At 39.9% G+C, this 27,162-nt stretch overlaps 1 protein-coding gene across 1 annotated transcript in view; it reads right to left on the reverse strand.

The window, feature by feature from the left end:
• piezo2b (piezo-type mechanosensitive ion channel component 2b) overlaps positions 1 to 27,162 on the reverse strand; it is a 141,405-nt gene that overhangs the window by 72,650 nt on the left and 41,593 nt on the right. Inside the window, exons 8-15 of the mRNA XM_080503219.1 lie at positions 16,496 to 16,670; positions 9,164 to 9,280; positions 8,159 to 8,194; positions 6,683 to 6,800; positions 5,766 to 5,935; positions 2,793 to 3,023; positions 1,637 to 1,754; positions 360 to 553 (exon numbers count right to left, since the gene is read on the reverse strand). Coding sequence (XP_080359345.1) covers positions 360 to 553; positions 1,637 to 1,754; positions 2,793 to 3,023; positions 5,766 to 5,935; positions 6,683 to 6,800; positions 8,159 to 8,194; positions 9,164 to 9,280; positions 16,496 to 16,670 — 1,159 coding nt within the window. The remainder of the gene's footprint in view (positions 1 to 359; positions 554 to 1,636; positions 1,755 to 2,792; positions 3,024 to 5,765; positions 5,936 to 6,682; positions 6,801 to 8,158; positions 8,195 to 9,163; positions 9,281 to 16,495; positions 16,671 to 27,162) is intronic.

Genomic DNA, 27,162 nt, shown 5'->3' on the forward strand with positions numbered 1-27,162 from the left:
CTGCGGTACACACACTTTATGACCGTCAGGTCACTGGAAAATCAAATTGGGACCTTTACAGCACGTGACTCATATACTTTGTTGGGACGACACACACAAAACCACATTGAGTTATCATATTTTTACCTGACACATTATACTGAGGACACACTTCAGTTTTAACAGACACATAATATAATAGTAATAAAATAGTAATAGTAATAAAATACACATAATATGTACCATAGATTATAAACCTGCCTTGATGTGAATATCTATGAGTTTTATGACATCAGAGCAGTCATTATGATTATCAACTTTTGTACTAATGTAGAGAATTTAAAAGAGAGAAACTTCAGTGTCTAACTCTAATCAGTTACCTGATAAAGCGCCACACAGGAGAGGAACATCATCATGTAGATGATCTTGTACATGACGATGGTTCCCTCGAAGCTGACGAAGAAGAACATGCCACTGCAGATGTAGATCCAGTATTTGACCAGCAGCGCCATCACCAGTTTCCCCAGAACCTGCATGACGTCCGGCTCCCCCCTGTCCTCAGGCTCCTCCTCCTCTATAGAAACAGTTTTCAGCGTTTCACATCATTTTCATGGCACTTTTATTTGTGTGTGTAGACGTGAAGACAATGCAGCTTCTGTATCCACAATCCACACTCACAAACAAGCTCGTCAACTCCTGTTGTCAGACTGCTGGTCGACTGGGTTTTCATGAAAACATTCACAGAATGCAGATTCTTTAGGTCAGAAGTCAACATGGAGCCAGCTTCCAACTTTCAGTTTAAACTGTCTAATTTCATGGTTAAACCTTTTCTATCTAATTAAGCTCACAGGCTGGTTCAGGACACCCGGGACCATTTTCTAGTGAAGCTGCTGTAGGTTTACACTACAGGGAGGCCTTTATTATTCTGAGCTTTCCATCCTCATGAGGAATAATTGGATCTTCTCAAAAAATCTGGAGATGTATTGAGATGATTATTTTGTTATTGGCAGAAAATTTAGAAATTGATTAAAAAATACTGACTAAAATAACCACTGATTTCAACCAAGGTGAGCAAAAGATCATGTCAGAATGTACAACACATGAAACCCTGAAGCTCCAGAGGCAGTGCATCAAACACATGCTTGTGTAGAAGAGGACAGCACGTTATTACAATATGGATGACTACATCATGACTCCTGGTCTGATTCACCTACATTTCTGCTGTGACATTCAATCAGGATAGTCACATTTCAGAGCAAGCAACAAGAAAGCATGGAAACATTTGTTAATGATGTGAGAGCTTGTTCGGCACCTTATTGCCAGAAGCAAGCTGAACATGGACGTCATTCAATAAGCAGCAGTGTATTGTTGTGATGTCGATGTTGAATCAACTTAGCTTTGCATCTTAATGAGCCTATCAAATGTGTTTATTTGTTACACTCTTTAATAAAGTGCTATTGAAGTGATCATCGGCCTCCATTGCAACAAGAAACACATCCAACGGAGCTTATTTGGATAGAGTAAAGTAACAGAAGAGAGTAGCCGACCCAGGTTATACTTAAATTACTGTTCTTCTCTATTGGCTGTTATATTGCCAAACAAAACTAAATGGCAGTGTTGGTTCTGTTGCTAAAACCGGAAGAGACTATGAGCTTGCCCTTCTTCTCCTCCTCCACGTGAACATCCGACAGTCCGGCACGGTCTTCCTTGAGTTTTTCTTGTTTCTCGGTGAGCGTCTGTCTCAGCAGCAACCAGAAGCTCAGCAGACACAGAACCTACACACAAAATAAAGTGCTTACTCACACACGACTGGCCAGGAAGAAAATATGAACCGTTGTTTGAGACAGTTTACTTTGGCTGTCTGACCGCAACTAAATACACTGTACATCAGTGGCAGTTCAGTGGCTGCTAGTGTCTCTAAACATGTCAGAACAACAGAAACCGGAGCTTCTTCTCACAGTTCTCCTAACCTATGGCCCTCCATTTCTTCATTATGTTTAGAGGTCAGCTCACAGCTGTCACATTTGGTGCAGTTACAACAAATAAATCTTATGAATTATATTATTGGAAGAGTAGATGTTGTGTTCTTGTAATCCTGATGTGAGCAGAATGAATAAAAATTACTATGTTTGCAGAGGTGAAGTTCAATTCAAGTCTGATGCCAGTATGAAGTCAGCTCATAAGAGATGACACGAGAAACTGTGAAAGATCTGTTTCCTTGCAGTTTGTTATAACTGATGTGCACAGCAGAGGAATACCTGCAGCTGTTTCGACTTCTTTATATGCTTTATAGCAAGGACCGTCAATTAATTCAGCCAAAAACTGGCAAAGCTGTGGAAGGGTGAGTCGCAAACGACCTAATTCTACTCATTACCACATGTGGTATGAAAATAGCATATTCCTGCATGCCTTTATTCTATCTTCAAATATAAAAGATGAAATCTGTAAACAGAGAGAAGACTGGTGAAGCTTCACTTGAACAAAGTCAAACTGTTATTTGATTCATGTGGTTAGTTTATAGGCTGTTTGAAAGTTTTGTAGGCAGGAAATAATCCATCAGTGATGCAACTTCCATTAAGATGCATTCATCCCTGACAACAGCGCTGTTGTGTTTTGTTTACATCAATGTTTTGTTGGGTTTCTCTGTTAAAAGGACCAATAAATGACTGTGTTGTATGTGGTGCTATACAATACAGTTGAATTGAATTGCAATGTTAAGACTGGCGCTGCAAGTGTGAACAGCACCTCAAAGTTTCTTTTTGTGAGAGAATAATTTAATCTACTCTATTCAGGGAACAGTTTCACTTCCAAACCTTGGAGGAGAGCGAGTGGAAGGGGTTATTCTTCTTGATGAAGAACCCTGGCACTTCATTCATGTTCTCGAAGCTCCAGATGTACTGCAGGATGATCAGCAGGTTGCCGTAGGCCACCATGAAGGGCGCAGTCAGCATGGCGTACCGCCGCCGGTCCCTTACCATCCAGAGCGTGCACGACCAGATGAGGAAAACAAACGTCAGCCAGCTGACGTACGTGATGCTCCAGGCCTGAGGACAACACGCAGCAAAGAAGCCATGAAAAACCCAGAGGACTACACATATGTTTGTGCATAACACATTTTACCAGCTTTACTCAGTTACTTATAACGCATAATAAATAATTTAATATAAAGCAGAGTCGTCTCACACCTTCATTAATTGTGTTTGAATGCTGGATTTCCTGAATGAACAAGTGCCAGTTAAAGACTTTGACTGTGAAGACTCTGTAACCTCCACACTGCTGACATTTATTATGGTACTGCTTTGGATTTTGTCTGGATCTTACAATGCAATTGTATAGGAAAGTACCTTAGAAACCTTTTGCTTCCCTTTACAAACTCTATACCAGAACTCTGCACCTCAACATTATTGCCTCTGCCAAGGATGTTTATTTGTTTATTTGTTTGTCTGTTAAGTTACCTCATGGTGTTCATGAAAAATGGTGCGTATGTGCATTTTGATCAAAGGAAGAACACACTACATTTTGGTGGTGATCCAGATCAAAAGTAATTGTTGCAATTTTCCTTTCACGATATATGCTTAGCCTGTCTCTTTAAATGACAAGTGCATTGTGGGAAATGGAGTTGTAGCATGTTCTGGTTTTGCAAAGTGTAGTTTGTTGTTGTCCTGTTGTGCTCTGATGCTCAGAAGCAGACAGGAGCCAGAAGTTAGTGAGTGAAACTCCATAACAAGCTTCTCAACGACGGTTTGGATGATAACCTGGAAGAAGATATACAATACAATACTATATTGTCTTTTCTTGTATTCTTTCAAACTATGAAATATTAAAATAAAATATTAAATAAAATAAAAAAGATTGTTCGTGGCTCATCATGTGATCACTAATCATCATGTGATCAATCACCACCATCATGTTCACCATCATGTGATCAATCACCATCATGTGATCAGTCACCATCATGTGGTCACTCACCACCATCATGTTCACCATCATGTGGTCACTCACCATCATGTTCACCATCATGTGGTCACTCACCATCATGTTCACCATCAAGTGATCACTCACCACCATCATGTTCACCATCAAGTGATCACTCACCACCATCATGTTCACCATCATGTGGTCACTCACCACCATCATGTTCACCATCATGTGGTCACTCACCATCATGTTCACCATCATGTGGTCACTCACCATCATGTTCACCATCAAGTGATCACTCACCACCATCATGTTCACCATCAAGTGATCACTCACCACCATCATGTTCACCATCAAGTGATCACTCACCACCATCATGTTCACCATCATGTGGTCACTCACCACCATCATGTGGTCACTCACCATCATGTTCACCATCATGTGGTCACTCACCACCATCATGTTCACCATCATGTGATCATTCACCACCATCATGTTCACCATCATGTGGTCACTCACCACCATCATGTTCACCATCAAGTGATCACTCACCATCATGTTCACCATCATGTGGTCACTCACCACCATCATGTTCACCATCATGTGATCACTCACCACCATCATGTTCACCATCATGTGGTCACTCACCACCATCATGTTCACCATCAAGTGATCACTCACCATCATGTTCACCATCATGTGGTCACTCACCACCATCATGTTCACCATCAAGTGATCACTCACCATCATGTTCACCATCATGTGGTCACTCACCACCATCATGTTCACCATCAAGTGATCACTCACCATCATGTTCACCATCATGTGGTCACTTACCACCATCATGTTCACCATCAAGTGATCACTCACCATCATGTTCACCATCATGTGGTCACTCACCACCATCATGTTCACCATCATGTGGTCACTTACCACCATCATGTTCACCATCAAGTGATCACTCACCATCATGTTCACCATCATGTGGTCACTCACCACCATCATGTTCACCATCAAGTGATCACTCACCATCATGTTCACCATCATGTGGTCACTCACCACCATCATGTTCACCATCAAGTGATCACTCACCATCATGTTCACCATCATGTGATCACTCACCATCATGTGATCACTCACCATCATGTTCACCATCATGTGATCACTCACCATCATGTGATCACCATCATGTGATCACTCACCATCATGTGGTCACTCACCATCATGTGGTCACTCACCATCATGTGATCACTCACTATCATGTGATCACTCACTATCATGTGATCACTCACCATCATGTGATCACTCACTATCATGTGATCACTCACCATCATGTGATCACTCACCATCATGTGATCACTCACTATCATGTGATCAGTCACTATCATGTGATCACTCACCATCATGTGATCACTCACCATCATGTGATCACTCACTATCATGTGATCACTCACCATCATGTGATCACTCACCATCATGTGGTCACTCACCATCATGTGATCACTCACCATCATGTGGTCACTCACTATCATGTGATCAGTCACCATCATGTGATCAGTCACCATCATGTGATCACTCACCATCATGTGGTCACTCACCATCATGTGATCACTCACCATCATGTGGTCACTCACTATCATGTGATCAGTCACCATCATGTGATCAGTCACCATCATGTGATCACTCACCATCATGTGATCACTCACTATCATGTGATCACTCACCATCATGTGGTCACTCACTATCATGTGATCAGTCACCATCATGTGATCAGTCACCATCATGTGGTCACTCACCATCATGTGATCACTCACTATCATGTGATCAGTCACTATCATGTGATCACTCACCATCATGTGATCACTCACCATCATGGCAATGAGGGCACAGATGTAGCTCTGTTTCATGATGAAGTGGAAGGCTTTCACCATGGCACCCAGCCCTTTCTTCTTGATCTCGTTCTCTTCACTCTCAGACTCCTTCGGTGGTGAATCCTCCGGGGGCAAACACACTTCATATACACACTCTTCTTTCTTCTCTGTTTGGACAAAGAAGATTAAACATTCAGGATCAGGAATATTTCACTCAAAAGCGTTCATTAGACATTATTGCAGCTCACCAACATCCACCAATCGAGCCCCACCAGCCTGAAAGACTGCAGAGTGTTTGTAATGCAGCATTGAGCCAAACTACCAAAACCAGTTCACACTTCTAATGTAGCTAATAGCTTTCTTAGACTTTCTGAACTTTCTTTAGAACCACAGAAGACATGAAGCAGCTGTAGTCTCACTCTTAAACTCCCCGTGACTGAATGGAAAGTCGAGGAGAAGCATGTTTAACACGTCTATGTTATATACATATATAGAGAAAAACAAAAAAAACATTGTATTGGATCTAATGGTTTAATCTAACAATCATAGTGAGAATATTGTTTATTTATGAAGAAAATGTATTATATAATATGGTATTTTATGTATGATAAAAAAAAATTCTAATTGACATAAGTTAAACGGTCTTTCGTTCAACTTTTGTAGCTAAAAACACAGGAATCATGAACAAGCTTTCACTTGATGCACTTTATTTCAGGGTGGGAGTGATGGGGCCGTGTTAAATGATGTGAGTGGCACGCGGGGGGGGGGGGGGGGGGAGTTCAGAGTCTTTTAAATACTTGAAGCTCTTTAGTTTAAACAGTTTTAAAAATGACTGAGAAAGCAGTTCACATTTTGATGTCATTTTTTAAACCTTATAACACAACCTTTAGTCGGTGTCCTGGTGACCCGCTCACCTGTGCCGTTACCGGGATGGTCCATTTTGTACTGAGGGGTGGAGTACAAGTCCAGACAGACCGGTCCATTCTCAGTCGTAACAAATTCAAACGACGTGCCATTTGAGGTAGGAACAGCCTGCAAGATGTGGTGAAATACAGGGAAATGTGTTTATCAATACATTTACGTAAAGGGAAAGTTCATATGAACAGGGACGAGTAGAATAAACCAGCAACACACAAAACAGCATTTTAAAGCCTAAAAGCAAAATGCAAGGCTCCACAAACACAGACACAAATTAACCCACAAGCACCAACAGGAGCAACTGAAGTTCAGCTGGTTCATCAACAGGATCAAAAAGTAGAAGCGATCAGGGTCTTTGGTTGGTTTTAACAATCATTCAATTACCACAATTTGACTTTGTGGGGTTGGAGAGGGTCTGTTTTCACACTGCACATTTTATCAATCAAACAGGGTTTTCAAAGTGTTGAATGTCAGACATCCTCATGGTTTTTACATTTTAAGATTCCACATGTCCTCTGCAGGTGTTATGTTCAGAGTAATTTAACCCAAAGACAATTCTCTGACATGGTTTACTAATATTTCACTCTCCATTTATTTGTGATATTTGTAATAATGCCAGGAAAAGGCATCATCCTGAAGTCCTGATTTTCCCCACTGCCAAGTGGAAGCCTACACACTTTGAAAACCACTGTTCTGAATACATTTGCTTTTCAATTCAAAGAAAATCGTATTGTTTTGGAGCTTCCTTCAGATAGACGAGCTGAAACAAGGATCTCAAGTACATTAAGCACAGTTTTTAGCGGCTGAAGTTTTTTCTTTTTCATAGCGTGGCGCCTGTGACAAAATCTGTTTATGACAGAGTTAAAAACTAAATGCTGGGTGAAAAAAACCCAACAATCCACTTCCTGTACAAAAACACAGCCTGTATTGGACAAGTCAAGTGATCATTTTCTAAATCTTCCTTCTTTCAAGTGTATTTCTCTTTTCTTTGACTTGTTGCCAATGGCATTTCCCTTCCAAACAAAGCACACACGCAAGTTGGAAAATTATAGGATATCCTCTTAATCTGGCTTTTTACAAAAGATGAGTGTGACTGCAGGGTTTGTTTTACATCCTGTACACAGCAGAAGGGATTCATTCAGCAACAGAATCACTGATGCATTTAATGCTGCTGTCTGCGTATACATGAACGCATTTAGGGACAGGAGTGAAATATCTAAACTTTTGTTTTAAATGCACAATAGGAAGGTTTCAATCAGACATCAGCAGATAAGCATGAAAAGATAGAGGCCGGGAGCTCATTTGGAGCTGGATGAGCCACAAAAGCTGTGCATACATGTACTTAGAGCTCGTAATTAACTGAACCCAATGGAAGCTCAGGTTGAAGATAGTTCAATCAGGATGCAGCGTGAAAAGTATCGAGCAGCAAGACTGGGATGCACAGATTTAGGACGTATCCACAGCAGCCACACCTCAGTCGTACTGATCCCATCCAGGGTGGAGAGGAGCTAGGAAGGAACAAAAACAGCACAGAAGGCAAGGTGTGTTATCGATGAGCCGTCTTGGTCTTTATAGTCGCTGAGAAGCAGGAACAAAGCCGAGCAGCACTACTCTGTAAATCGTGCTCATCACTCATCTGTGTCTGCACACCTAAAAGCTTTTAAACCTCAGGAGGAGGCCGAGTACAAGGTCAGTGTGTGTGTGTGTGTGTGTGTGTGTGTGTGTGTGTGGGGGGGGGGTTTCTCTTCACTTACGACCTCAGATGTGAGAAGACTCCCAACACTTACACAGAACTCCAGATGTTAAAGTAGTGAAGTACATTCTAAGGAGTAAAAAAATGCAGAAAGCTAGAATGGGCACTCAGCAGAGCGCACACCTCTGCCATCGCCATATTTGTCACCGTGGAAACCAATGGATTACAATGCATTTGATCCCCCCCCCGACCCCCAAATGCTAACCAGGATTATGACGTCACCTCATCGTGTGGCATATCAGAGGATAGGGAACTCAAAACTATACCAAAACTGAAGAAATATTTGGCATGTATGGGATTAAAACTGACTGCTATTTTATTTTTTTGGGGACCTCGACCTTGACTTTTGACCCAATCGCTCTCAAAATTTAATGGAACATCCTTGGATAAAGCCAAATCATGTAATTTGGGTCAATAGTTTATTCAAAAAGTTGGTTACATATGTGCATACAAAGAAACAAATAAATAAATCAATGAATAAATAAATCCACACGTACAAAAAACATAACTTTCCAACTTTCGTTGTCGAAAATAAAAAGGAGTAATTTACTTCAAAAACACTCCTGAAGGTAGAAACATCCTGATTTATAATAGTTTAATTTGTAAATATGAAACTGAATAAATGACCTGAAACTTGTTCAGAGGTTTTCAAGCTGTTGGCTCCACCCTAGATTTCTTTGGCTAAATTAACAATGATCATTCGAGGACACGCAGAGATACATACATTTTTTTCATCTGTGCCCCGGCGGGACTCCCACCACAGCTGCCGCTTCCTGTTGGCCGAGCTGTTGGATCTATTTCCTGCCTCCTCCTCCTCACACGCATCGTCTTCCTTGTCGTCCTGGAACAACATAGACAGACAGTCCAGTGTTTGATGTCAACCTCACTTTCTCCACGTTCAGCTTGTCTAATAGGCTGCAGTTTTAATCAGCTTCTGCCAAGGACACAATCTTTTTCTGGAAATAGCAACATATTGAGCATAACATTGAACAGAAACACTGGGAGCCGCAAACTCTCTTAACACAAAAATTAAGACAACACTGCATATATCGATTTTTAATAGATTTGCCTCCCACGAGCAAATGAGCTAGTGGGAGCTCAAGAAAGACACAACGCAGCTCAAAAGGCACCGCACCCAGCATGCGCTGCAGTTTGTTTCACATAGACAATGCATGGGATGCAGGAAATTGCATATATATATATATATATATATATATATATATATATATATATATATATATATATATATATATGATTGATTAAACATTGTGTCCTTTTTGCCCACGGTACGCAAGGTTTGGTTCCAGCGCCCCACGACCCGGAACAGGAGAGGCGGGATCAGATATGGATGGATCTTTTTTTCCACTGTTCAAATTGGACAATTGTAGGAATAGAATGAAATAGAAATTCTGAATAGATATAAATATTAATAATCTGTTAAAATTAGCATATCATTATATAATGTGAGAAAGTTGTAGAATTTGAAAACATCTTCATATTTCTTGGGATGGAAAAAAGTTTAAAAGTATTTTCGCTCTGATTTTCAAAGTAAATGATTACTTTTATCCAATATTTGTGATTTTCACATAACTGAAGCTTCACAGTTTTTGTTTTTCCCTTTAATTGTATCTTGTATTTACAGTGCTGTTTCAGAAGCTTCATCCGTTTTGCTAATAAACAAAAAATAAGAAGAAATTCAAGGTTAACTGCTGAGAAATGGTTCTGGTTCCTTCAATCCATCCTGCATTGTTGGAAAAGTTAAGGCCAACAATAATCCACCATCTAACAAAGCTGTCAGCGGCTGATTTAAGCTGTAATCTGCTTTTATTAATAGCATCATCTAAAGTGGAAGAGTAGGTGAAAACACACACACACGCACACGCACGCACACGCACACACACGCACACACACGCACACACACACACGCACACATGCACGCACACAAATCAATATTGTATACAGGCCTACAGGTTTACAGGGAAGTATTGACCCCTCTATAAAAACACTAATCTATAACTCCATTACAGGGCAGAGGAGCAGAGCCCGGAGCTGCGAGGAACCGGCTGCTTTCTAAATTGAGGTTCTTCATCTATGGAGGCCAATTGCACTTCCTGCACAACTTCTGCAGCTCCTGACAAATAATGGAAACTGATCAGCACATCCATTGAGATCATGGAGCCGAAACGACTCGCTGCCACTGCTGCTCCTACATACGCTTTGGATTTCATCAACCAGATCTAAAATGATCTAACTATTAATAAACATTGTCATTCTGTCCAAATTTACCAAACATTAAAATTTTTAGGCAGGTCCAATCATATAAAGATATTAAAAGATAAAGATATAAAGAGATTCATTGTAAATGATATGAAGATGGAGTGTGAGAATATGTTCCTACATACTGTATATTTCTAAATGTGGGTATATGTATATAAACATTTCTATGTATGTAAATCGTATATTTGAAGTTACTTATGTATGTATATTTTGGATATGGTCAGAAATCACACGTGCATGAAGATCAAATATAGATTTACTTTGGCTATTGTAATAGAATACATTTATCTATTTGGGATGTTTTCAATAGTATCCTTCCATAACCATAAATATACTTTATTATATTTATCATATATTATATATAATTTATTTATCTAAAAAGATATGTAATGTATTTTCTGAATATAATCGATCTAACATGTTTACAGTAAATTAATTGATTGTGAAATAAGTGGAAGCAAGCAAGCAAACAAACACATAAATAAATAAAGCATATATTGTTTATGGATCCAATGAGTTAGATTTCTTCCCACTCTTTTTTTGGCTTTTCTTGGGTGAGAAAGCTTTGTGTGATTGATGTGTACTCTTCATATTGATATCTGATTTTGAGCATGTCTGAAATAAACAATGTTTAAGCGCTCATGTAAATAAGCGCATGTGTGATGTACAAATAAATACATTTAAAAATGAACATACAAACCTAGTGTATATATAATGTATATTCTATTAATGGAAACATTCCTGCCACAATATATTGTATCGACTGTGCTTTGAATATTTATTTTTTTTATTTAAATTAATTGGAATGAAAACTTTCTGTATGTTTTCCACCTGTTCAGATTCTCTGAGTTTCCGATATAGTAACTGTGTAGAAACGTCCAGAATGACATCACTCTTCTAAAATTAGACCAAAAGTGTGGGAGATAACCTGAGCCACACACACACCCAGCCATCGATTGTCCTGAAATCTTCCATCAATAAAGTTTGTGTGATCACGCAGCCACCGGGCTGTTCTATTAATTCAATCTGGATCGATTTCAGGTCACTGTCTGCTGATGTTTTCTGAATTCATCTCAACATCTATGACAGAACAAATCATCTGAAATCATCACGGCAGAAACTGTGTAAAGGCATTAAAGCATAAACGCTCCGTTTCTCTAATATTAGAGTGTTTCTTAGACACTCTAATACAGCATTATTTAATTACGTGTTTTACATGTTTTGTGAATTAATTGGAATAAATGACCTTTTCATAGTTTAAAACTGCAGCAGTGCGTCTCAAACAGTCTGTTGTTTGTTTGTTTGGACTGTGGTGGCTCAGTGGACACCAGGGGCCCAATTTATTATCAGTATGTACAAATATTCCCATGCAAAGTATAGAATTTATCAACTTGTACTGAGGAATGTGCCTAAATTCAAGCACAACAAGTCACAGCCGGTGCTCAACAAGCTCAAACACCACATGTCCCCCATTGATTTGATTGAAAAATGATCAATTTCATCTTGTTCGACGTTAGTCAGACGACAGACATTTTGTATGTGGAGTGAAAGGCGACAGAAGACAGCTATTTGAAATGTACATGAGTTCTATGGCTCATCTTGTGCTGTTCAAAGATTTGGGGAACCATATTATATATATTAATATACCATATTCATAATGCTCTGATCTGTTTGCGGAGAGCAAAGCGGCTTCCCAAGCTACTTTTCTGCCCGTGGCTTCAGTGTCACTCAGTTTATTTACAAAAGCCTTTTAAGAATTTATTCCACATGTGACCTGATAGTCTGGCGGTAGAATTCCCGTCTGTCCCGTGGAGGCCAGGCCTCGATTCCCAGCAAAGCCTCAGCTTTATTCATATTTTTTGATAATTGGTGGTGCCGAGAGTTGAGTAGTAACGGATTACATGTAACAGCTTTATGTAATTAAGATACAAAAAAAAAAAATGTAACTGTAATCCGTTGCAGTACATAAAAAAATGTGTAATCTCGTTACAGGTATATTGGATAAAAACCGGGATTACTGAGCAGGATTACAATAGAAAATCAGATGGAATAAAGTAGAACTGCAGTGTCACATGATCCGTCCACTGACATTGCGACACTTCCTGACGCTTTCAGGCTGGCCGACACTGACGCGTTGCCATGGATACTGCAGCCAGCTGCTCCCGTCACTATGTTTTAAAGTGGGAGGAGTCTCTTAACCTCTCTGTACAATGCTAATGACGCCTCCCAGCCGTGAAAGTGACGTGAACGTCCAGGAAGTCGACGTCTCACCTGAAGAAACATCTGGTAGGATAAAACCTGCTCACTTTACTGAAACACACCTGGATTCTGTCAACTAGTTTTATTAACTCATAACCTGCCAGTAACCTGCCAATACCAACTAGTGTTATTAACTCATAACCTGCCAATACCAGTACTGGTACTGATGGTAGGAAGACTTTCTCAATACGCTTAGAGGATCTCGTGTTTTAGGGATTAATTGGGGCGACACACACCATAACACTTTTAGAGGGTTGTTCAGTTATTATCAATCAGTGATTCATGCTACCAGATACAGCCTCTCATCAAACATTCTTATTTAGTCTGGAAAAAAACATTAGAACCAACGAGGAAACGGGACGAGAGAGAGAGAGAGAGAGAGAGAGAGAGAGAGAGAGAGAGAGAGAGAGAGAGAGAGAGAGATAGAGAGAGAGAGAGATAGAGAGAGAGAGAGATAGAGAGAGGTAGAGAGAGAGAGAGGTAGAGAGAGAGAGAGGTAGAGAGAGAGAGAGGTAGAGAGAGAGGTAGAGAGAGAGAGAGGTAGAGAGAGAGAGAGGTAGAGAGAGAGAGGTAGAGAGAGAGGTAGAGAGAGAGAGGTAGAGAGGTAGAGAGAGAGAGGTAGAGAGGTAGAGAGAGAGAGGGGTAGAGAGAGAGAGAGGTAGAGAGAGAGAGGGGTAGAGAGAGAGAGAGGTAGAGAGAGAGAGGGGTAGAGAGAGAGAGAGGTAGAGAGAGAGAGGGGTAGAGAGAGAGAGGTAGGTAGAGAGAGAGAGAGGTAGAGAGAGAGAGAGGTAGAGAGAGAGGTAGAGAGAGGTAGAGAGAGAGGTAGAGAGAGAGAGAGAGAGAGAGAGATAGAGAGAGGTAGAGAGAGAGAGAGAGAGGTAGAGAGAGAGGTAGAGAGAGAGGTAGAGAGAGAGAGAGAGAGAGAGAGAGAGAGAGAGAGAGTTTTGGAAAAGATGGGAACATTTTCTTGAATAGAAATTAAAAGCTTTATTTGTATTGTTGTTTTGGTTCTTAAAAAAATCAATCAGTGTTGGACACCTGATTGGTTACTGAGTTTTGATTTAGTTCAAAACTTGTTAAGTACAATTAGTGTACAAGACGTGTCAACACACTGAGCAGACACACATTCTATTCTTGCTTGCCTTTATTTTTTATGTTTGCTGGTGAAGTAATCCCGAAGTAACAAAAAGTACTCTGGTACATTACTTTTTTATTTTAGTACTTAGAGTAAGCTACTGATTAAATTTTTTTGACAAGTAACTTGTAATTGTAACAGATTACAGTTTTCAAGTAACCTTCCCAACCTATGTTATTGGTAATGCTTCCCAAAATGATGATGAATGGAGTGAAGCCGTGAATTACACCCTATACTGGAGCGAGAGCCGAGAAGAACTGAAGCATCCAAGTGCTTCTGTCCACTCTGGGATTTTTTTTTTTTTTTTTTTTTTATTTCTGCTGGCAATCTCTCCTCTGAAAACCGAATTAATTGAAGAGGTTCCCTTATCCCAGGCAGATTTTTTCCTTTTGATGGTTCTACAAACATGCAAACAATATTTTCTAGTTTGCTTCAACCTCACTAACACGTCCCATGATTTCAGTTTGGGAAAAGTTCCTTATTTTCGTCCTCTTTCCCACGATGATGAATGGTGAGGAAAAAATAAATATTTTTATTTAATTATAGCTTATTGTCACCATAATTGGTTAATTGGATGCGTCTCTGAAGGCAAATGATCCTACAAGAGCACGGGCAGAGCACAAGTAACACTGTCACTGATGTCCGTACTGCCCACATATCCATGGTTGATAAATACATTTATTTTTGTCTTTAAACACACTCTAAATTCAATCTGTACGACAGAATTGAGAATTGAATAGAATAGAACTATATTTATGTAGCACCTTTCACAGACCTGCATCACAAGGTGCTATACAGCACTAAAAACTGAAACAATAAAACAGGAGATAATATCATTAAAATTATAGAAGTAAGAAAAACATATCTACTGTATTTTCCGCCCTATAAGGTGCACCTAAATACCTCAAATTTTCTCCAAAGCTGCCAGTGCGCCTTATCACCCGGTGCGCCTTATATATGGAAGAATTGCTCTACTGGAGACTGCTATTTGACAGCTGAACACCCAGAAGCTTTTATTTTGACAACTCTAACTTCACAACCGGATCTTCAGAGGACGACACTCCACACAACACCTTCATCACTCATGGTTGCACACCAACATTCTAACAAACCAAAATAAACTAGATGAAATAATGACTCCCTAAACTGGGGAACAAAAACACATAAACACAATCAACACAACACCAAGCCCAACAACAACCCACAATAACCTCCAACAACACAAAACATGAATTCCCATCATGCCTTGCATCCTGAGCTCCTCAGTGCAGCCGATAGCTGCAATGAATTATGGGAGTTTCTGTTTGTGGTGTTTTAAATGCAATTATTGGGGGTTCTATTTGGTTTGTGGTGTCGGTAATAATTGTGTTGTGTTGTGTTTTTGTTGCTTAGTTCATGTAGTTTAGTTTATTACCGGTAGTTGTAAGTTGTCAACCAGCAGTGAAGAAGGTTTTGTGTGTAGTGTCCTCCTGGCATAGGCTGCAGGTAGGACTATCAAAATAAAGTGTGTGCACCTCTCTGGGTGTTAGAATCAGTGGAAAATGTAACATAATGGCTTTGAGCTATAAAGGTTATGACCACTGGTCTATTCCATGCGCCTTATAGGGCGGTGCGCCTTATATATGAATGAAGTTGTAAATTATGTCAATCAATGTAGGTGCGCCTTATAGGGTAGAAAATACGGTAGTTATACAAAAAAGTTACATTTTGCAGCGACAGGTCAAAGGCCTACCTGAACAGAAATGTTTTTTTTAACTGTTTCATAATAGAACCACAGGCGTTAACACGTCTCAGCTGAAGGGGAAGAGCTTCAAATGCACAGTCACCAGGAGTTTTTGAGTTTACGGTGTGTGGGCTCTGTTTAGGGCATCGCTTTTAGAACCTTTTCTCCACATTGATGATAAATGATGCCTCTTTTAAAAAAAAATTAAAAATATTTGTCATTTTACTAGAAAAGCACAATAAATAGCACTTTTCATATTTAAATCTTCTGTTATTTTCAATGTGAAATGAATGGAAAGATAATCAGTGTTTTGCATTAGATATTAATTTCAACCATTTTTGGGATTTAATAGTTTTCTGGAATTCTAAACCTGCATGAGGATTGAAGATAGAGACAAAGTAGAGGCAGACAGCCTCTGCTTTAATAATCAGACTGATACGGACTCATGATGAGAAGTGATGTCACTGTGAATAAAAGAGATAAAGAATTCATCTTTCTCTCTGATGGATGAACATTTGTAACTCTCAACCTGCTGGAAATATTTCAGAAATAATGTCACAATTCATTGAATAACTGTTCTGTATTCTGCCAGTGTCTTTCACTGCCAATCACTGAAAATGAAAGAAGGAAAGAGAAGAAGTGAGTTTTGCTTGTGTGCTCACCATCAGCTGGTCGATGGGCTCCTGCAGCCAGAGGCGGATGAGCGTGGCCAGGGTGTAATAGAGCACCAGCAGCATGATGGGGCTCACAAAGTGGTACCACTTACGCTTCGGGTGCACGATGAGCTTCCACGTGTGAGAGCAGTTGGTCTGAACGATGGGGGAGATGCCAAACACTCTGCGGAGAGACGGAATAACAAAGGCGTCAGAGGTAAACGCAGCGCCAGAATCAGTGATCAAAACCTGAGTGTTCTTTGTGTTTTCAACAAAGTGGAATAAGAGTTGATGTAATTAAGAATTGCATACGGGCAGAGTCGCGTCAGTCAGTGTCTCGTATCGCCACCACCAGTGTGTGAAACCTCCTCCCTAAAGCTAATTGACTGATTGATTCAGTGTGGTTTAAAATTCTTCCTCAAGGGCTTCTTCAGTTTGGCATGTGAATGTGAGGTGGCCCTGGAGGACATTTCATTATCCAGACTCCGCCGGCCTCAGGCACACCGTCCTTCAATTAAAATGTCCATTCCAAGGCAGTTTTTACTGTCCACAGTTTAAACAATCTGGAACGATCAAAGTGTGACCGTCTAGACGGTGGATTACCGAGCACATGCATTTGTATTTTTATATGCAAATGTAAGTATTTTCTTACTTTGACCCATTTTAGCCATGAAAGATCAAAATTATTAGATTTTCTTCCCATGACTTTTAAAATGTAACTACTATTTGTTAAAGCAAAACCAAACATTTGCGCGATGGTGATTAGTCTTGAAATGTTTAATAGAGATTTTTTTAGTGGATGTGTTTCCTGGCAGGGGAGCCTGGTCTGAAGCCTCCGTGGAGGGCACACTCTGGAGGAAACGGGAGTCATGTGACCTCCTTTGTTTTCCAAACAGAGCGGAACAAAGGTCATCTTCTCGGGAACTCAAAGTGACGTATTCCAGTGACAACGCTGAGATTTAGGAGCCCCCCGAGTCTGTTTCTTCCTCCGTGCCGTGTGGAGGAGTGACCCCCGCACACTTCCTGGACGGCTTCTTCTTTCAGCCAGCGGCTCACGTGACGGGCCGTCCATTGTAAAAGGTGTGGAGGCAGGAAGTGGAGTGGAAGCCGGAATTTCAACGGCCTCACTCAGCACCAGAGCCGTGGCAAGGCCAACCCACTGTCAACAGGGACAATTACAGCTGAGACCCCCCCCCCCCCATTGTCCGGTCACCACATGTTGACGATGTTACCAGTTTCAACCTGGTGGCTGAAGACTCGAGGAGAGCGCCTCACATTCATCATCACACTGAAATACCTCCAGTCACCCTGTCAGGAGACGATCAAACAGGAGGGTGTGTGTGTGTGTGTGTGAGATGTAAATAGACGTTAATGTGGACAAACAATGGCGTCTTTTCAAAATGAGAAGTTAAAAAAACTGAAATAAACACTTGCTTATTGGTCTAAACTTGTGTTTTTAAGCTTTTTGTTGTGTGTTTAGGTGAACAACTGGCTGGGATTGGTTATTAGTTGGGGGAAATGGAATGGTGAGGTCTGCACTGATGGGCCGTTACATACACAAAACGTTTTTGTTTGTCTGCTGGAATATGACAAAACTTAAGTAAACAGAAGAAATACTTGCTTTATTTTGTTAAAATATGGAGCAGAAAATAGGTTTTAAAAGTCCAACGACTTCCTTCAAGCTGGAGACAGTTGTATTTAATTTACGCTTTTCTTGATGCAGTATGCATAAAGCTAAAAGATTGAAATGAACAAAGCAGGTTTACAAAAATTTACCTTTTCATTTGATTCAGTTTTATATGATGGAATCTGCAGAAGGAATAGAATAAGGCCGGAAGGTTTATTGCTTTATAGCATATTCAAGTTGTGCATCATGTTTTTAAAAGCCACTGAAGTAAAGTAACTAATTAATTTTGATAACAAGTAATCAGGTAAGTGGATTACTTTTGCAGGGAAGTAATCAGTAATCAGAAACTACTTACTATTTCCAAGTAACTTGACCAACATGAGTGGTGAGAATTATAATTATCCACTGAAGCTGACTTCAAATCATCCCAGACCAGAAGCTGCATCCTTCATTATTAAAGGATTAAATTGTGCCTGAAAGACAACAAGCGTTTGAGGTTTTCCCACGTGCGTTTTCTCTCATTTAGTTTTACAAGATAATGATAAAACCTTTGTTCATGTAAGATCTTACAAGTGATGAGTGAAAGCATCCACTGATCCCACAATGTTAAATATAGACACCTGAGAAAATAACAGTACAGTATACTGCTCGGCTGCAAATTATTGCAAATACATTATCAACATGCATGAATATCATTATACTGTGAAAAAAACCCAAAAAACTCCTTGAATCTGCACTCATTCTATGCAACAGAGGTGTCAAACATAAGACCTGTCGGCTAAAACCAGGCGGCAAGAAGCTCCAATCCGGCCGAACCTCTGCACCAATAAATCACAGAAAACAGACAGACCCAACACTTCACCAGGGTTGGGTAGTAACGTATTACATGTAACGGCATTATGTAATTAGGATCCAACATTTTTTTACTGTAATCTGTTACAATACATTAAAAAATGTGTAATCTATACTACTCTCCTGGCCCGACGGGCCATTCTTCTTAAATGGAAGCAAGCCGCCCCTCCTTTACACATTAGGTGGGTCCGGGAGGTCTTAGCCTGTGTCCGTCTTGAGAAGCTCCGATATTCTTTGAAGGGATCTCTCGAAACCTTTCGGGAGATCTGGAATCCCCTGCTGAGTCATGTGAAAAATATTGACCTAACCCCTGTAGTTAGCAATGTGACCTCTTGAGATGTCTCTCTCTCCGTTCCTTTTACCATTATTATTATTATTGTTAATTTGTTTTTACTTTATTTTATTACTATTTTTGTTTATTTATTTTTATTATTTTTATTTTTATTTATTTTTTTATTTTTTTATTTATTTTTTTATTTATTTTTTAAAAATTTTTTTATTGTCTAAGATTGTGTGTGTGTGTATGTATGTGTGCGCGTTATGTTGTGCTGTGTCGATTTCTGTTGGCCAATACCGGGTGGGCTGGGGGGTGGTGGGTTAAACTAAAGACACTTTACCTTATTTTATAGACATTATGTCAAGCTGTCAGTGTTTTGCCTACTCCTATGTACCCTTTTATCTTTATTCCTGTAACTGTTTGGCACTGAATGTAAATTGTTGTTTTTTCCCCCCCGTTTCTTTCTCTCCTTGTTGTGATGCTTAGGATCATGTGAGCAGGATAACAATTGAAAAGCAGACGGAATAAACTAGAAACGCAGCTGTCCACTGGCATTGCGAGGCTTGCCGGCACTGACACGCTTGCTTTTTTTACGAGTGCAAGCATGATACGAGTAAAACTCGTCAATATCCGTGTTCATGCTGAAGCAAAATCCTCATTTGGGAACTGACTGCCTTCACGCTCTGTGATTGGCCAGTAACACACAGAGCTCAACCCTCCCTACACACACACACACACACACACATCTGCAGCCAGCTTGCACACACAGAGAGTGAGTGTTGCTTTCTTCAGTAACCTTAGGTTTTCTTCAGCTCGCCTCTATTTTGGTTTGTATGATATTTAAAGTTACTTGGAGAACTTGTTTCGTAATGTACGCAGTGTATTTGACAAGACAGAGCTGAACACGGCTCGTGTCCCGTCGGTCACTGCCTCCACTCCGGTGTGTGTTTTATTTTTTGTTTTTTATACCGTCTGCTTGCGCTTAATTTGGCTGGTGGTGTAAAGTCAGTTGGAAAACCTTGCTCGTACTGAACCCGGTGCTTTTGAGAAGAATACAGTGAAAAAGGCTGACATATTATTTCCCTGTTTGCCAAAACTGGATGTTTACATGAATCACCAGGTTCACACACATCATTAAAAAATAAACAGTCTTACAGACCACTTACACACAAATAGCTGAACACACCAAGTAGCCTATATTAATATGTTTATTGTATATGGCTGTTCATAAAAATAAATATAATATAAATATTACTAATTGAGCTTTATATACTGGATATAGTATATAGTTTTTTATATATAAAACATTGAATCTCGGTTCTGTAAATAGTTTTCAAATAAACAATAACTAAAGCAACTTCTGATCAATTCATATCAATTTCAGACTTAAAATAATGTACCGATTTAAGTTTGACCCAGTTTCACTTGAACCACGCCCACTTCCGGATTAGGTCCCACCAACTCCAAGTACAGATACGGATACAGATCATTTAGATGGTTGAACAGATAGAGATACAGACACAGATAGTGATGTACTCGCTTATCCCTAGTTATTATGTCCCTATTTTACCAGTCCGGGCCAACTCACAGTGATACTAGGCTGCATGTGGCCACAGAACTAAAACATGTTTGACACCCCTGATCTACAAATTCAAAATGAAGAAAAAAGTGACACTGATTATGCTGAATTCACAACAAACTGTAAATAATGAATTATAAAAAACGTAATAATCCAACATTATGTATCCCACCTGATGGTGACAGACCAGCAGACAGATGTACTAAAGTAAAATAATGAAGTAAAACAGGATGGAAGATGCAGGAAGAGCACAAGCTGCTGGTTGAAGAGCAGACAAACGCGTTGAAGTCTCATTTCTCGTCTCTCTCACTGGGAAAGATTCAAAATAGGTTTCTCACAACTACACAACCATTTTGCTGAAGAAAAAAAAAAAACCTGTAAACCCCTCGATATATTTTGGAGTTACTGATCTGTCTCCCAGGATGTTGCCTGGTCAGACGGGGTTTTCTCCAGACCGTTACCCGACGGTGAAGAAACCGCAGCAGCAGAAAGAGTGACAGGCCTCCATTCATTCTAATGAGCAAGTTTGCTCACATAAAAGGTGTAGCAGCGTAATCACCTCCTTATCTGCCATCAGAGGCAGGGGGTGGGGGTGGGGGTGGGGGCATGGTGAGGCTCATTCAAGGCAGCTTCAGCAAAACTGGGCTGAAAATAGCTTTGTTCCTGACACACAGCCAGAGATCAATACAAGCCTGCAACACCAAGGGCACGGAGGTTTCAGCACCAAGCCGGTGCCCTGCCTGAGGCCATGTCAGGAAGAAGTTAACGGCAACATACATCATGTTTACACTTACATTTCAAGAGGTTTGTTTTTTGTCCATTCTCTCCTCAGACCTTAGTGAACTCATTTGTCATTTGTTGTGATTTACAGTCACTTTATGTGTCGAATCACTGTGGATAAAGAACTTTGCTGTGACAGCTTCCAAACAATGTGGTTGTTTTGAGATACAAGTTTAATGTAAAAAAACATTTTTTTTTTTTCTTCTTCACAGGACTTCACCTCTTGAGCTTATCCCATATGTACACAGCGGGGCTGAATCACTGCAGCCCTCAGACAATATGAAATAGGTGAAACTGATGTAATTAACTGAAGTGAGAGACTAAAAGCCACACCCTGGCATGAAGCCACCCTCAGTATACAATCTAGGTTAAATTGAAAGACATGGCACTATTTAAAATAGAGATTCTGGTAGTTCAATAATGAAAACGAGGACTTCCGGCGGCGCCATGTTTGGGTAGGTCGCAAAAGTTTGAGCTCTGCTGACTAAACAACCAACCAAACGACATATAAACAAAAACTCGGCAAAATCATGCCTAACGACACAACAAAGACAAACGCCTCTGACAGGCTCTTGAGAAATCATTTTAGAAACAAAGATGGAGACGAGAAATCGACTGAAACAATTGACGCTAACAGGCCGGCTAGCCTCGAAGCAGCTAGCGCTAGCAAAGGTGCTGAGGCTACGGAGAAAAATATGACCGAAATGTTGCAAGCTATCGTCCAGTCAAACCAAGACATACGGGAGGACATTCTACAGATGATGACAGATGTAAAAGAATTCAAAGGCCAAACCAATGAATCATTCACGAGACTTGAAACCTCAGTCTCGGGTTTAAGTCTACAACTGACGACACTGGAAAAGAGGGTCGTTGACACGGAGCAGCGTATAACAATGGCGGAGGAGACCACCGCGGCCCACGGAAAAGCCATCGGCTTCCTATTACAGCGTGAGGCAGAACTCATGGAACGACGTGAGGACCTTCAGAATCAGGCGAGAAGGCAGAATTTTGGGCTGTATCAGGTCCCCGAAGGAAGTGAGGGGAAAGACATGGCGGCGTTCATTAAACAGCTGCTGCCGAAGGTGCTGGATGAGCTGCCGCTAACTGAAGCCGATATCAGGATTGACCGGGCACACAGATCGCCGATGCCCAAACCCAAAGAAAAGGACCCTCCGCGATCCATTGTGGTTCAATTTGCGGACTACACGGTGAAGGAACAGATCCGTGTAGAAGCGTGGAAACAGCGCACAGTGAAGATTGAGGGGAGGTTGATCTACTTTGATAATGATTACTCACCTGAGCTGCAGAGGAAATGCACCCAGGTCAGACACGTTGTTAAACAGCTGAAGGAGAAGAATATTAAAGCCAAATGCATGTATCCAGCACGGCTGAGGATGACCGTGGGCTCAGAAGAAAAAACTTTCCAGACGGTGATGGACGCAGCTGGAGGCTCTTCTTCACTTGAGATCACTGGACGAATCATGCAAGAAGTAAGGTCTTGTTGTTAACTCTGTTCGAGGAGCTAAAGTTAAATATTCTTGTTGGTGTTGAAGTAATATAAATATAATATATAATAATAAATATAATATTAAATAATATAATGTACACGTGATTTATTTTTATTTTTATTTTTTGGTATATTTTTTTTATTTATTTTCTTTACACTATCTTAATTTTTACTATTCATATTTATTTTTATTATATGTGTATATATCTATATGTATGTATGTACACACACACTTTTTTATTTGACCATTTAATTTACTTTTATTTAGTTTCTATTTTATCTTTATCTTTTTATTATTTTGATAATTTTACTTGCTATCTCTGTTATATGGATACTATTACTATTTGTTAGATACTTTACTTTAATCCTTATATTCATTATTCTGTTTTTATAAGGAAAATAATAATGATATTTTTTTATTATTATTATTATTTAAACTTTGTATTTTATTTAATTATTAGCATTATTGTTATTTTATTTAATGAATATGTGTGTTTATTTATTTAAAATTTTTATTTAATTTAATTTTGTAATTCATTTTTGTTTATTCCATTTTATTTTTTTCTATTTTGCAATATATTTTGCGGAGTATAGAATGTAACTACAGTTGCAGTTGCAATGGACAATTCGAGTGATTTACACTCAGCCATTGTATGGCCGCAGCAGTTCACCCAGCTAAATGGGACTGCTTCACAATGTGACATTATCCCGGAGGGATTCCGCCACCCTCCGCCCAGTTTCACACGGGAGCTGGTCTGTACTGGAGACAGACCAGTTGAGGACTTGGAAGCCAGGTTGTTCTTTGAAGTTGTTTTTTGTAAATTGTTCATCGTTTCTGTTTTGTTGCACGTTACCACCTTGACAGCAGATAGAACTTTTATTACAGTTGATGGTGCATATGACACTTATAACCTGAATGCAAAGTATTATGATAGTAACTATTAAAAGTAGTGCATGGATGGTTTAACTGTGGTTAGCTACAATATAAAGGGTCTGGGAAGTCCAATTAAAAGGAAGAAAATACTCAACCAACTTAAGGCTTTACACTGCTCAAATGTGATGTTGCACGAGACACATTTGTCCGAGGTGGAACATCTGAAATTAAGGAGAGACTGGGTGGAACATCTTTACAGCGCATCTCATGAAAAAGGGAGAAAAAGAGGGGTTGCAATCTTGATCAGGAGGGGTGTTTTCTTTAACTGCGAAAGGGTACTGAAAGATAAAGAAGGTAGATACGTCATGGTGGTAGGTACTATTGGGGAGAATAGATTTACATTCTGTAACTTATATGCACCAAATGAGGATTGTCCACATTTTTTTAAGAAAATAGCATCCAAACTAGCAGAGGACGGGGAGGGAATCATTGTGGTTGGAGGGGATTATAACTGTGTGCTGAACTTGAATATAGACCGACTACCTGCTGAAAAGAGACCTCAAACTCGTAAATCAGTTGCTGTTGTGGGAATGATGGATGCATTGGGCCTGATTGATGTGTGGCGATATCGTCACCCCAAAGACATATATCATACGTATAGGTCACAGGTTCATGGGACTTACTCCAGACTAGATATGATCCTGGTTTCAAAGGCTGATGTACAAAGAATGTTAGAGAGCAAAATAGAACCCAGAACCCTGTCGGACCATGGCCCTATTAAAATAAAAATAAAGTTGGGTCAAGAAGAACAATTCAAATACAGGAGACTTAATGTCTCAATATTAAATGATCCCCTAATTCAACAGGAACTACGTGACAGACTAAAAGAATATATATAAATGATAATGGAGAGGTTAGCCCGTCTATTTTATGGGACGGGGCCAAAGCGGTTATGAGGGGACATATAATCCAAATTACATCGAGATTAAAAAGACAAAGGGAAGCCAGGGCACTTGCTCTGGAGACTGAAATTGTGAGGTGAGAAAGGGAACACAAAATATCGAGAAGAAGGGACGTATTAGAACTACTAAAGCGGGAACGTAAAAAACTAGACGATCTACTCACATATAAAGCTGAGGGAATGCTCCGGTTTGTGAAAAGAAAATATTATGAAATGGGTAATAAAGCAAGTAGATTGTTCGCATTTCAGCTAAGGAAAGCTCAATCAAGCCGCGTGGTGCCTAAAATTAAACATCCTGACACAAATAGAATCACTTCCCAACCGAAAGAAATAGGCGTTTGCCATATATTATAAGAAACTTTATGAATGTCAAGAATTAGTAGGGAAGAAGGAGAAAATAACAGAAATTCTGGATTTGGTCCAACTGAATAGTTTGACACAGGATGAGGCGGAGAGGTTGAGTTCTCCTATAACAACACAGGAAATAATAGATAGTATTAGTAAGTTAAAGAACAGCAAATCCCAGGTGTTGATGGATACTCTGGAGAATACTACAAAGTTTTAGTTAAAGAGTTAGCCCCAATTTTATGTCGAGTATACAATTACGCACTAGATGACAGGGACCCCCCGAAAACTTGGTCAGAAGCAATTATCTCGGTTATACACAAAGATGGAAAGACCCCACTCAATGTATGGGATATCGGCCTATAAGTTTGCTTTGTCAGGATCTGAAAATCTTGACCTCTATATTGGCAAACAGAATACAAACACACATTCGGAAATTAGTTAATTCGGATCAAACATGGTTTATCACCGGACGGCAAGGCACTAACAATGTTAGACGAGCTCTAAATCTACAATCTATTGTCTCTAATAGACAGACTCCATCATTGCTTCTCAGCTTAGATGCTGAGAAAGAATTTGATAGACTAGACTGGACTTTAATAGAGCAAACACGCGCTCGTATGGGGTTTAATGAAACTTTTTTGAACTGGATTGGATTGGAGTGTTCTACTTGAATCCACAGTCAAGAGTCAGAGTCAACGGGCAATGCTCCAAATTTTTTGATGTGAGACAGATACACTTTCACCAGCCCTTTTTGCTCTTAGCATTGAGCCCCTTGCAGAACTGATCAAAAGTAACCCCCTTATAGAGGGAATAGAGATGACTGTGGGAACCAACATAAAATCGCCCTATATGCTGATGACATTGTTTATTGAAAATCCTATTCACTCAATCCCTGCTCTCTTAAAAAATCTTAATGAATATGGTGTAGTGTCTGGCTATAAGATTAACCCTATCAAATCAGAGGCAATGATGGTGTCGGGAGCGTGGCCTGGCCAGCTGGATAATACAGTGTCTTTTTGCAGAACTAAACAGGGGTTTAAATATTTAGGAATCAAACTCACTCCTCAGGTACCTCAATTATACAAGGCTAATTTCGAAAAAATATTTGAAACATTTAAGAAGGAACTCGCTTGATGGGATGTGCTCCCTTTGTCTCTTCTGGGTAGAGTGGAAGCTATTAAAATGAATCTACTTCCCAGACTTTTGTTCCTATTTCAGTCTCTCCCAGTTATGGTCCCAACATCAGCCTTTACAATGCTGGACAGACTTATATATAAGTTCATATGGCAAAATAAGAGACCAAGAGTGAGACTTAAAACGCTTACTCTTGAGAAGAGGAGGGGTGGACTTGGCCTTCCTAGCATGAAATTCTACTTTTGGGCAGCGCAGCTAACAACGGTGGTAGCCTGGGTTAACACTGATGTGGAGTCGGGATGGGTAAACATAGAGCAAAACTCATTGCCAGCTTATTCCACTGTCCACTCTAGTGTTTTTAGGCAAGCAGTCCCAGAAGAAACTGGAAATAAAAAATGTTTGGATAAAACACACATTAAAAGTGTGGTCAACAGTCCAGAAAAGAATTAAAGGGACAGCTGGTCTTTCACGGGCAATGCAGATTACCGGAAATCCAGATGTCCCCCCCTACACAGTGGACATTACCTTTAAGAGATTGGAAGGCAGAGGCCTAAAGGTTATTGATCAGCTGTTTTGTGATAATATTCTACAGCCATTCTCATATCTCCAAGACAAGTTCTCTTTACCCCAAACCAATATGTTCCATTACTTTCAGATTAGACACTATATTACAAACCATAACAATTGGAATACAATTAAAACCACCCCATCAAATGTTGAAACTTACCTGATAAATA

The sequence above is a fragment of the Blennius ocellaris genome, assembly GCF_963422515.1.
Source record: "Blennius ocellaris genome assembly, chromosome: 10".
NCBI lineage: Eukaryota > Metazoa > Chordata > Actinopteri > Blenniiformes > Blenniidae > Blennius > Blennius ocellaris.